The following is a 13,499-nucleotide window of genomic DNA, read 5'->3' as shown; positions in this document are numbered from 1 at the left end:
CGTGGATGTTTTTTCATGCAAACGAATTTGAGACAAAATATGTTGGAGCATTTAAATATGCTTTTTAGGAATGGAGTTTATTAGATCCAAGATAAGGATTACTTGCTTCTCAAATGAAGTATGTGTTAGACTTTCTGAATAGAAACTGTAGGTATTATATTGCTTTTAAAGTTGGTGTAATTAGTCAATTTATGCACTCATCGACAGAATACTCTGAAAATCTCAAGCACTTAAAACCTTCTTTACGGGAGAGATTAAAATAATGTCGGTTTACCCGAAAGCTTTAATGAAATAAACTAAAATTAAAATAAGTCCTCTCTCTATCAGTTCTCAATTACTTTCTTTCAACTTAGCCATATATTCTTACCCATAATACTTTCCACTTTCACTCTTTTACAGTTAAGCAAATGCTTCAATTTATATAGCATGCCACCAATATTACAAAAGCATGCAATTAACATATTTTAACGGACGGACCACTCAATTAAGCTAACTTACTTTTTACTACACATTTTAACTAACTCTTAGATTTTTTACTATAACTGCTTTTTAACTACCTCAATATTTAACACTTAGCTCTATATATTATCGTAGACTTTTTCTGGATGCTTAGATATTTCCAACATCCATAAACCGAAATTCTAAAAATTAATAATTGAAGATTTACAACAGTTCAACCAAGATCACAAAAATTATTATTATTATTATGACGATGATGATGATGGGGGGTTTAGTGTCACTTGGTGCACAAGAGGTAATTCCTCGAGGAAATCTGAATCTTTAAACAATACATCATATGAAGTATCATAGAATAACATGGTGATACAGGATGGCCTTGCACTAATTTTACCTGCTAATTCCAAAGTACAGCAACTGCGATCGTCTTCATTTGAATGAAAGCTGAGTCCTTGCCTAAACAATTTCTAGGTCCGGCATGAATTGCAGCAAACTAGCAGAATGGTACATGCACAAGACGCACTTTCTTTGAAATCCACCTCTCTGGCTTGAACTCCAAGCAATCTTTGCTCCATATATCTTCAATCCTCCCCATTGCATAATAAGAAATCAATATCCTTCCATTTTGATTGATGTGATGACCACTTGGTAGAATGTCTGCTTGTGATGCGGCTTTGTGATTGTATGTTACTTGCTGGGTTATAGAGTCTTAGCGTTTCATACAAGGCTGTGTGCAGGTAAACCAATCTACTTGCCTGTTCTGCGTTGAAAGTTAATCTCCTTTCCCCATCTTCTTCTTCTTATTCTTCTTTGTGCTCCATCATGTGGCTTCTAGTTCTATCTCTTGGAGGATTTTATTTTCAACTGATGTATGTGTAGCAACAAGCCAGAAAATCCATACAAGGCCTAAGCTCATACCATCTTTTCCAGCTTCCAAGTGACCGAATGCCATGTATCCTAGAAGCTTGTCAGATTTTATCAAAGCACTTATTTTCCCTCCGACATCTTTTACTTCTTTTTCTTTCTCATTTTCTACTATAAACCTTGTTGATAAATCAAATTCTTCGCCCTCCTCCTCCACCATATGATGAACTGAGTTATTTCTTCTACTTAAGCTTCCTCTCTTCAGCGAAACGCATTAGCAAAAAAATTATCAAGAGTTTTCCAAGCTCTACTAAGCTTCTTCTCTTCTCCAATCTGAAGTCATTTTTGCAGGTTCCCCCAGCTCACTGGCATATGCATTTGCAACTTCAGGAAATTCAACAGAAAGGTAGTTTGTATCGAGTCCTAAAACCAGCGTGCAGGGGTTGTTGAAGGTAAATCGTTGAAGCACATCTTGTAAGTCCACCATCATCCCTAGTTCAGAGGCATGATCAAAAGCTGGGAATATACTTTTTCCATCTTTTATCGAGTATTTCTTTCTAAAGCAGATCATACTTCTTGTTGTGCTCAGCAACTACCCAATGGAAGCTATTGGAGACAGTTTTTTCAATGTCGATGGGAAGTGTGGAGAAGTATGATGTAATGGACATTCATAAGATCACTGGTGATGATGAAGTCCAGTCTGGCAAACCAGGGCCTTTTGAACTCAAATGTACCCAATTTTTTTCAAGCTGTCATGCATGTGTGAGAAATTCATGGAGAAGGCATGCATTCTGAAGAAGCCGTGGCAGCATCCCGAGCCCCCCCCCCCCCCCCCCCCCCCCCCCCCCCGCGTGGGACTGGGAGAGTTTCTATTCCAAATCCAAAGTAAAACAACAAGAAAGGAGACGAATGCTATCATTGTCTCAGCATAACCTGTTGGAGCAGGGGAAGCAAGTGGGCTATAGGATTAAAGTCGAAAGGATTTTAGTTAAGGGAATTTAAGTTGAAGGGAAATAGTTGAGAATTTACAAGATAGTGAGCTTTCGGGTTCACTATACAAACGAAAGTTGGCCTTATTTATAAAGAGGCAGATGTTAAGTTACATTAACTGTATTGAGCTTTCGGGTTCAATATATTAAGACCTTTCTATTGAGCTTTCGGTTTCACTATACAAATGACAATTAGCCTTATATAAATAAGCAGCTGCTAAATTACAGTTAGCTGATCTAAAATTAGTTTACCATAATCGTATTGGGGCTTCTCTCATAGAGTTTTACTCAAATTTGGGAGCATGGATGATGCTGAACGGATATTTGGAGGTATTATTGATAAAAATGTTGTTATCTGGAGTGGTATGATTGCTAGTCATGCAATTCATGGGCAGGAAAGAGAAGCGCTAGAAGCCTTTTATCTGGTGATCCATTGTTCTGATGGTAAACCTAACAATGTGACCTTTCTCTCAATCTTATTTGCTTGTAGCTATTCAGGTTTGATTGAGGAGGGGATAAAGGTATTTGATATTATGGTGCATGATTTCCAGCTGGATCTTAATCTAGAGCACTATGGGATAACGGTGGATCTTCTTGCCACAGGGGAGAGTTAAATATAGCCACAGACGTTATTGATGATATGCCAATTCCAGCTGAGCCTTATGTTTGGGGGGTTTTGCTTGGTGCATGTAGGATTCATCATAATGTCAAGATTGGAGAGTTGGTGGCAAAGGATCCTTTCCATTTAGATCCTAAAAACGATGCGTATTACACCTCGTTATGAAATTTGTATGCTGTTGACGAGAAATGGGGAAATGTAGCAAAGGTTAAGGACTTAGTAAAGGAAAAGGGATTGAAGAAGACTTCTGGACAAAGTGTTATTGAAGTTAAGGGCGAGGTCCATAGATTTATTACTGATGATAGACTCCATTCGAAGTGCAAGTGGTTAAAACACTGGAGTTGACAATGCGAGAGGACGGGTATGTTCCTTATTGAAGTTCTATTTCATTATGCGGAGACAGTTTAATGATTTTGATTGAGGGGCTCTTTCGAGGGATGACTCAATGCAAAGCCTACTGAAGCTACCCGACAGAAAATACCATCTGATACTTGGATTAGAAGACTAAAGAGCGTGCATTTTGATTATAGTGTCAAAATTTTATTCTGAAAATGTCTTAATGGTACCTTACTAACAAATGCTGTTACCTGAGATCACATCTTAAACTAAAGCAATTCAAAATGATCTGGCAGGTAGAGTTTTGAACGTAATTGTAAGGAGATTTTTCAGCAATACGTTATGAATATATGTTTGTGAATAATTGTTAATTTACATACAAAGAAACAATTGCGACCAAAGCAGGGACATTTTGACATATTTTTTGTACTTTGTCTTGCAGAGTACTCATTCAAATAACTTTCATTAAGGACTTAAGTACCCAACCTCAGAGAGCTAAAAGAGTGAACCTAAATGGACTCAATGTACTGTGTCGTTCAAAGGAGATTGGATGGGATGTCGTGGAGAAAAGGCTTTATTGTGCCAGAAAATGAAGTCACTTTAACTGCGGCGCAGAAGGAGAATTTAAAAGGCTTGAAGAAGAAAGAGAATAAAGCAAAGTATCTCATCTTTCAATCATTAGATGAAGATGCTTTTGAAAAGATTGTTGGTACAACCTCCTCAAAAGAAGCATGGGAGAAACTAGAGACCTCTTATAAAGGAGCGGAGCAAGTTAAGAAGGTTCGTCCCCAAACATTACGAGGAGAATTTGAGTCCTTACACATGAAGGCGTCAGAGTCAATTTCTGACTACTTTACTCGGGTTGTGACCGTTTCCAATGAATTAAAAAGAAATGGCGAGGAGTTAAAAGAGGTAAGGATCATTGAAAAGATACTTTGATCAGTAGACTCGAAGTTTGACCATATTGTTGTGACAATTGAAGAAACAAGAGATCTGGAGGATATGACGGTCGAGCAACTTCAAGGAAGGTTGCAAGCCTATGAAGAAAAATAAAAAAAGAAGTAAGGAATCGAAGAACAACTTCTCAAGATGGAAGTCAATCCAAAGAAAAGAGAAGAAAGCTCCGACAACGAGAGAAGACATTATGTCCGAGGTAAAGGTCGAGGACGAGGTAGAGGTTGTGGTCATGGACGAGGTTGGAATTTCAACAACAACAACTCAAATTATGCCAAAGGAGAAAGCTCAACCAGAGGACGAGGCAGAGGCAATCCAAGATCAAGGTATGACAAATCCCAAGTACAGTGCTATAATTGTCAAAAGTTTGGGCATTATGCTTCATAATGCAGAGCTCCAAGCACCAGAATTAAAGAGAGAGTGAACTATTCTGAAGAGAAAAATGGTGAAGATGACACACTTTTACTAGCACGCGATGACACAAGTGGAGGTCAAGAAAATACATGGTATCTTGACATAGGTGCTAGCAATCATATGAGTGGAAACAAAAGGATGTTCGTGCAACTAAGTGAATCTATGAATGGCAATGTTGCTTTTGGAGATGATTCAAAAGTACCAGTGAAGGGTAGAGGTAACATTCTTTTTCGTGCAAAAGATGGTAGTCACCAAATAGTTTTGAATGTTTACTATGTGCCCAATATGAAAAGCAACATTCTTAGTTTGGGTCAACTTTTAGAAAAAAGCTATGATATTCACTTAAAAGATTATAGTCTTTTCCTAAGAGATGACAAAGGAAATCTAATTACAAAGGTGAGAATGTCAAAGAATAGAATGTTTCCATTAAATATTCAAAATGATGTTGCAAAATGTCTCAAAGCCTGTCACAAAGATCAATCCTGAACTTGGCATCTTCGATATGGGCATCTTAACTTTGGAGGACTAGAGCTACTATCTAAGAAGAACATGGTGAAAGACTTACCATACATCAATCACCCTGATCAACTTTGTGAATGATGTTTACTTGGCAAGCAGTTCAGAAAGAGCTTTCCAGATGAGTCAAACTCAAGAGCTCAGAAGCCACTCGAGCTCATTCATACTGATGTGTGCGGTCCATTCAAGCCAAACTCTCTTGGTAAAAGTAACTACTTCCTTCTCTTCATAGATGATTTTTCAAGAAAAACTTAGGTGTATTTTTTGAAGCAAAAATCAGAAGTCTTTGAAGCTTTCAAGAAGTTTAAAGCTGCAGTAGAAAAAGAAAGTGGATACCAGATTAAAGCCATGAGATCTGATCGAGGTGGAAAGTTAATTTCTAAAGATTTTTTAGAGTTTTGTGAAGCAAATGGAATTCGACGCCCTTTGACAATTCCAAGATCCCCCCAACAAAATGGTGTTGCAGAAAGGAAGAACAGAACAATCCTCGACATTGCAAGAAGCATGCTTAAGAGTAAGAGGCTACCTAAAGAATTTTGGGCTGAAGCTGTTGCATGTGCAGTCTACTTATCCAATCGATCTCCAACAAGAAGTGTGTGAGGCAAGATGCCACAAGAAGCTTGGAGTGGAAGAAAACCCGGCATCACCCATCTAAGAGTTTTCGGAAGCATTGCCCATGTACATGTACCAGAAGAAAGTAGAGCCAAGCTGGATGACAAAAGTGAGAAGTTCATCTTTATCGGCTACGACAACAACTCCAAAGGATACAAGCTTTACAATCCAAACAACGGGAAGATCGTGATCAGTCGAGATGTAGTTTTTGATGAAGAAGGAGAATGAGATTTTGGCTCTGGTGTGGATGACTTCAACTTCTTTCCCATTAAAGAAGATGATCATACACAGATAAAACAAGTAGACGAACAACAAGAGCCTGCCACTCCACCTATCTCACTAGCATCAACCACATGCGGAGATTCACCGCCGTCTTTCTTAAATGAAAGAACCGAAGAACGTACAAGGAGTCTTCAAGATCTCTATGAGGTAACTGAGAGACATGATAATCTCATTCTTTTTTGCCTCTTTGCTGATTGTGAGCCAGTCAACTTCCAAGAAGTTGCACTAGATGAGAAGTGGAGAATTGCAATGGATGAAGAAATCAAAGCCATTGTGAAGAATGATAATTAGGAGCTTACTACTCTTCCAAAAAGTCACAAGGCGATCGGTGTCAAATGGGTGTATAAAACAAAAAGAAATGTGAATGGAGAAATTGAAAGGCACAAGGCGAGGCTAGTTGCAAAAGGCTATAGTCAAAAGGCTGGCATAGACTATGACGAGGCATTTGCTCCTGTAGCTCGACTTGAAACTATTAGACTTATTATTTCTTTGGCTGCTCAGAACAAATGGAAGATTTTTCAAATGGATGTGAAGTCTGCTTTCTTGAATGGATTCCTTGAAGAAGAAGTTTACATCGAACAACCATTAGGCTATGTGGTGAAAGGACATGAAGACAAAGTTTTGAGATTGAAGAAAGCTCTTTATAGGTTAAAGCAAGCACCAAGGGCATGGAATAACAGAATTGACAAGTATTTTCAAGAGAAATGCTTCACCAAATGCCCATATGAACATGCTCTCTACGTCAAAGAAAAAGATGGAGATATTTTGATTGTGTGCCTGTATGTGGATGATCTCATCTTCACTGGAAGTAATCCAAGTTTGTTTGAAGAGTTCAAGAGAGTGATGATCAAAGAGTTCGAGATGACTGACATCGGACTGATGGCATATTACCTCGGCATTGAAGTCAAGCAAAAGGAAGAAGGCATATTTATCTCCTAAGAAATCTATGCAAAGGAGATTCTCAAAAGGTTCAAGATGAATGATTGCAAGCCTATAAGCACGCCAGTGGAATGCGGAGTCAAATTATCCAAATATGATGAAGGCGAAGATATAGATCCAACATTCTTTAAAAATTTAGTTGGAAGCCTACGTTATTTGACATGCACAAGACCAGATATCTTTTATGTTGTTGGACTTGTGAGCCGATACATGGAGAATCCAAAGACCACCAATTTTAAAGCTGCAAAAAGAATCCTTCGCTACATCAAAGGTACAATTAATTTCGGCTTGTTATACTCATTTTCTAATGACTACAAGCTTATTAGATATAGCGATAGCGATTGGGGTGGAGATATAGATGATCGAAAGAGCACAACAGGATTTGTGTTCTTCATGAGAGATACTGCTTTCACATGGATGTCAAAGAAGCAACCAATTGTCACGCTATCCACCTGTGAAGCTAAATATGTAGCTGCCACATCAAGTGTTTGTCATGCAATTTGGCTCAGAAATTTGCTGAAGGAGTTGAGTTTGGCACAAGAAGAGCCAACCGAGATTTGTGTTGATAACAAATCAGCAATTGCCCTATCCAAGAATCCAGTTTTTCATGATCGAAGTAAACACATAGACACTCGCTATCATTTCATAAGAGAGTGTATTGCAAGAAAAGAAGTGCAAATCAAGTATGTAAAATCACAAGATCAAGCAGCTGATATCTTCACTAAGCCACTCAAGCAAGAAGACTTTGTAAGATTCAGAAGTTTGCTTGGTGTCACAGGATCAAGTTTAAGGGGAGGTGTTGGATCATAAACTTGATCCAAGATGAATAAATCAAGCCCAACTCATGGAAGGTTCCATGAGTAGGTATGGTTGGTGAGGTTTGAATTATTTGTGTTAGGTGTGTTAGGTGTGGTTGGTGAAGTAGGTGAGTGGTAGGTTTTAATGGATGGTGAGGATTTGTTTATTAGTTGAATAAATGAATGGTTGTGATTAGTTTGTTTCATGTATAAATACCCCCTCTCCCCTTTGGTTTAAATATCAAGTGAAGTAGCAAAATCTCTAAGGTGTAGAGAGTGAAAAATAAGAGTTGTAATTGGTGAGGAGTGTTGTTGAAGAAATAAAATAGTGTGTTTTTTTGTGTGTTTTATTTGTTAATTCTCCAACATTAATCACATATTTACTTATGTTTTCAAATAAATCCTCATTAATTTTGTATAATTATATAGTTTTCTATATTTATTTTTAAAATTTTTAAAAGTTTTTACTATATTTTTATAAGAATATAAATGATTATCATGTTCATAAATATCCACAAATTCTGAATATATATTTGCACCTGTATTTATAAATTCTTATCTCTCTTAAGATATAAACTAGATTTTTTCTACACACACACACACAAACAACAAATGTTTTCACATAGATTTTGTAATCTAAATTTAGCATCCTCAATTATAAGAGATATTATATATCATAAATATCCTATGAATTTAATGAATAATTAGAAAAATGATACAATGAATAAATTACCAAAATTTCTAATAATTTCACAAAACATAAAAACCAATAAGCTACCACATTCTAGCTATGGCCGAAAAGAATTTTCAGATGAAGATTTCAACTTTTCGATTGGATCAATGATTCAAACATGTGAGCTAATAATCAATTAAATTGAATTTCGCTGTATTTATTAAATAAATTAAGAAACCCAAATTTATCTATAAATTATATAGAAAGTGCAAACAAAATGTTAGAGATTAATAATTTCAATGAAGAAAATATAAAACAAATTAAAAAGTTAGGAGATCAAATGAGCAAAGAATTTTATAAGGTTAAACAATTAATGAAATAATTCAACATTGAAGATCAAGATAAATTAAAATAAGAGGTCATTAATATAATGAATAAAAACTCAATAGATGTAAGATTAAATAAGTTAGAGATTCAATTGGATAAAATAGAAAAAAATTGTTGAGAAACTGTACTAAATCTGCTATAAATATAAATAGAAAATTTTAAAAAAATTGAAGTTTGAAGGTACAATTACTGACAAAGAGGGCAATTAAATTGATCTCCAACCAACCATTAACGCAATTTAAATGAAAGATGTGATTGTATACAGGAGAAATTCAACAAGTTTCATCATCTGTAAAAGTTTCCAACCAAATAGCACAGTTACTAAAACTTGATGATGATGTAGTTTTTAACCTTTTGTAATTTACAAGTTGCTTCAATTTATTCAAGGTTTGCTCTCTTTGCCTTTGCCTTTCTTTTGAGATTTATAAAAATCTATTTAATATCTCTAATAGTCATAAGTTGGTTTGATGAGACCAAATGTAATCAAAATCAAATCTTCTTTGCCAGATAAAACACCGACCAAAAACGTTATAAAAGAAGATGAAGATATACAAACCTATGAGCCAAAGGTGGATAGAATTTTGGAAACTGTGCAAAATAATAAAGATTTGAGGGGGCATAGGTTTTGCCATTGATGTTGACGAAAGGGTGGCTAATATCCCTCCTGGGAAATTTCCAAGACTTTTACAGGCATCTTGGGGTTTAGAACAAAATTTTAAAACTCGTTGACTTTTTTATAATTATAAACTTTACGATGGATTTAAAATCTTTTAGCTGTAACGTACAGCTAATGTAACGGAAGTTTTACCTTAATAAGATATCTACTTCATCTAGATTATAGTAGGAGAAGATATTTATCCTCACTCAATGCTGGTGTGAAAATATCTATGGATTATTGGAGAAGATATTTACCCTCCCACTCAATGATGGAGTGAAAATATCTGCGGAATATTGGAGAAGCACGTCCACGTCTCTACTGTAGCATCAGAATGGTCACACCTTAGGTTCTGGGGGCTCACGTTTTGTGTGGCTCTAATATCATGTTTGTTTCTTTTTTTCTTTTCTTTTTTAATGAGAAAATAGTTTGAAGGTTTCACCTAGATTATAGTAGGAGAAGATATTTGCCCCCGCTCAATGATGGACTGAATTAAAATTATGTTGGTTGAAAAGTATTCCACTATCAGCAGGGCCCTGTGAACTCAACCCTGCTGACAAAGATATTCATGCATTTTCTTTATGTAGATTTATACAGGCAAAATAAAAAGAATCTTTTCCCATATAAAAACTAATTTGCGAAATTATATATATATGGACTTGGAGAAGACAAGTCACACTTTCACGTCTTAATCAACCCAGACTCGATTCATTACTAATGAAAGTACTATAATTGTTTTATGTAATTTGAAGAATATACATGAATTTTGAAAAGATAACTTCTTCAATGGCCATTACATTTGCTTATGGAGAGATGATCCTAGCACTATTTCTTATTTCCTTTCTTATAATTGTTTTACATTGGGGTTGGAGTAGAAACTCTCTCAGGAGAAACCGGCCCGTCCTTGGGATGCTGCCAGGATTACTTGGGAACACATGGCGTCTCCATGAATTTCTCACACATGATGTTTTGAAAAAGAATCGGGGCACATTTGAGTTCACAGGGCCCTGGTTTGCCCAAATGGACCTCATCATCACCAGTGATCCTATGAATGTTCACTACATCAGCAGCAAGAACTTCAGCAACTACCCAAAGGGACCTGACTTCAGGATGATCATGGAGCCTCTGGGAGATGGTGTTTTCAATGCCGACGGAGACCTGTGGAAAATACAGAGGAAAATAATCCATTCAGTGATGAAGCACAACAAGTTCGAGTCTGCTTTAGAAAATGTTGCTCATCAAAAGCTGGAAACAGGTCTTATCCCAGTTCTTGATCATGCCTCAGAACTAGGGACCGTGGTGGACTTACAAGACGTGCTTAAGCGATTTGCCTTCGACAATATCTGTATGTTGGTTTTAGGAATTAATCCAAATTATCTCTCTGTTGAGTTCCCTCAAACTGTTTATGCAAATGCATTTAACACAATGGAGCAAGCTTTGCTTTATCGACATATTGTGCCAAAAATTTGTTGGAAGCTGCAAAAATGGCTTCAGATTGGAGAAGAGAAGAAGCTTAGTAGAGCTTGGAAGACTTTTGATAGATTCCTGTACGGGCGCATTTCTGGTAGAAAAGCTAATATGGAGCAGCAGCAGCAGCAGGAGGAATTTGACTTATTAGCAGCTTTTATGGAAGAAGAAGAAGAGGAAGTGAAAGAGGATGAACAAATATGTGCTTTGAGAAAAACTGACAAGTTTCTAAGAGACACAGCATTCAGTTTCTTGGGAGCTGGAAATGATACTATAAGTTCAGGCCTCGTTTGGTTTTTTTGGCTTGTTGCCACACATCCATCAGTTGAAAACAAAATTCTTGAAGAGATCAAGGCCAATATGGTCATGCACAAAAAAGAAGAAGATGGGGAAAAGAGATTTTTCTTCAAAGCAAAACAGGTAAACAGTTTGGTTTATCTGCATGCAGCCTTGTGTGAGACATTAAGACTATACCCACCAATACCGTACAATCACAAAATTGCAGCACAAGCAGACATTCTTCCAAGTGGCCATCACATAAAAAAGAATCAAACGGTATTGATTTCTTATTATGCAATGGGGAGGATGGAAGAGATATGGGGCGATGATTGTTTAGAGTTCAAGCCCGAGAGATGGATTTCAGAGAAATGGTGTATTGTGCATGTGCCGTCATACAAGTTCACTGCGTTTCATGCCGGTCCTAGAAATTGTTTAGGGAAGGACAAAGCTTTGATTCAAATGAAGATGGTTGCGAGTGCGGTGATCGGGAATTATCATGTAAAAATAGCTAAAGGTCATCCTGTTTCACCATGTAATTCTATTATACTTAATATGAAGTATGGTTTAAAGGTTCAGGTATCTAAGAGAAGCCTCCTGTAGACTTTAGAGGATAACATATGATATAATATCTCAATAATAAAATAAAGTTTTTTTTTTTGGATGGTTGTTGGTTAGTGTAATTTTTTAATCGGCCATTGCAACTATATGGTAATTAGATTTAAAGAACATACGTCTTTTTAAATGGTGAGCTAGGGAAGAAGTGTTTGTGAATCCACATCTTAGTTTGAAGGTGTTTAATTATATAAGGTGCTAGAAATAAAGCTATCAAGGTGAGTCAGGCCAATGATCACACTCCTTTCTACAAACACTCAAGTAATGATATGCATACTATTGACTGAAGATGAAGTAAAGAGTATTGGAGTATTAGAAGTTTTTGTCATGCAAAAGAATTTGAGACAGAATATCTTGGAGCATTTAAATATGCTTCTTAGGAATGGAGTTTATAAGATCCAAGAAAAGGATTATTTTCTTATCAAACTAGGTATGTGTTAGACTTTATGAATAGACTGTAGATATTATATTGCTTTTAAAGTTGGTGTAATTAGTCAATTTATGCACTCCTCAACACAAATAGAAAAAGCATTTAAAAATTTCAGGTATGACAGATTCTAGAATACTTTTGTTATACTGAAATCATTTAATATATGTATTACATGTATGCATGAATTAAATACAATTATTAATTGTATGATGATTTTTTTAAGACAAATTCATAAATGTAATCATAAATTAAGTGGGTGTAATACAACAAAGTACTTTAGGATTTCTTGATGACGAATAATGTGAAAGGATTTATCCAGATTTTATGCAATCAATTTGGAAGAAATTAACTACAATTAGATAAGTTGATCTTTTAAATTTTTTAAATCACTAGTAGTTTCTATGACATGGGGATCATTGTATGTAATAAATGCTTCTCCCATGGTTAGAGACAGTCCATGTCCTGGCAAAAGCTGGAATGTACTTTACTTTTGTGTCGTACGATATGCTTTCCTCCTTGTGAGGATTTTTTGAAGGCGAAGTTACGGCTAAACCTTTGTTGTATAACACTGTTTGATTGGCATGTTTTATTGAGCTCTGCTATAATTTCACATTTAATAGATATCCCATGGAAGTTGTTGCTATGAAATTGTAGCTGTGATAAGAAATGTCCATAAATTGAATATGATTAGGTACTTCTGCCATTGCTGTTTCATTCACAATCTATGTCCCATGCAGTTTATTCTTGGGTGCATGATGGAGGTTTTGAAATTCTAGATAAAAAACCAAACAAATTATAAAGTAACAACCCATTCTTTAAAAATTCTTCTCCAAGCTGACATTCGTTTTCAAAATTCTCCGTGTCAAAAAGTATCAAAACATCTCGGTTAGGACTATCAAATTTTGTGTTATCAATAAAGGCATTGACAAAAAAACAAACAAATATTGTCTAATGGATGCCGCATCTATCGCAGCTTTCAAGGTGTTTGAAAGATTCTTCGCCAAATGATTGGATATCGAAGATGCAATACACGCCATATGGGCAGTGGCGGACCTGCAGCAAGGCTAGACCGGGCTGTAGCCCGGTCAAACTTAGGAAAAAATCATTCATACCCCTTATTTTACTTTTAATTATAGACAATAATAGAGATTTTATTTTGTTTTCATACATGTCCCTAACATAATTATCCTTATATCTTCATTAATTTTATAATATAAT

General features: G+C 36.0%; 2 protein-coding genes and 1 pseudogene across 2 annotated transcripts; 2 read left to right on the top strand and 1 right to left on the bottom strand.

Moving 5' to 3' along the window:
* Positions 1-949: 949 nt before the first annotated feature.
* LOC112100870 lies at positions 950-2,239 on the bottom strand (annotated as a pseudogene).
* Positions 2,240-4,353: 2,114 nt separating this feature from the next.
* On the top strand, positions 4,354-5,161 carry LOC112100869. The gene is made up of 3 exons (XM_024190733.1): positions 4,354-4,544; positions 4,611-5,028; positions 5,096-5,161. Exons 1-3 carry the CDS (start codon positions 4,354-4,356, stop codon positions 5,159-5,161), a joined length of 675 nt encoding a protein of 224 aa, XP_024046501.1.
* A 5,118-nt stretch (positions 5,162-10,279) lies between these two features.
* LOC18051225 (alkane hydroxylase MAH1) lies at positions 10,280-11,839 on the top strand. The gene has a single exon (XM_006446539.2). The coding sequence runs from the start codon at positions 10,280-10,282 to the stop codon at positions 11,837-11,839; it is 1,560 nt and encodes a 519-aa protein (XP_006446602.1).
* Positions 11,840-13,499: the final 1,660 nt, after the last annotated feature.

This window comes from Citrus clementina, unplaced genomic scaffold, assembly GCF_000493195.1.
Source record: "Citrus clementina cultivar Clemenules unplaced genomic scaffold, Citrus_clementina_v1.0 scaffold_2, whole genome shotgun sequence".
Lineage (NCBI taxonomy): Eukaryota > Viridiplantae > Streptophyta > Magnoliopsida > Sapindales > Rutaceae > Citrus > Citrus x clementina.
This window is presented reverse-complemented; position numbering and strand designations above follow the sequence as displayed.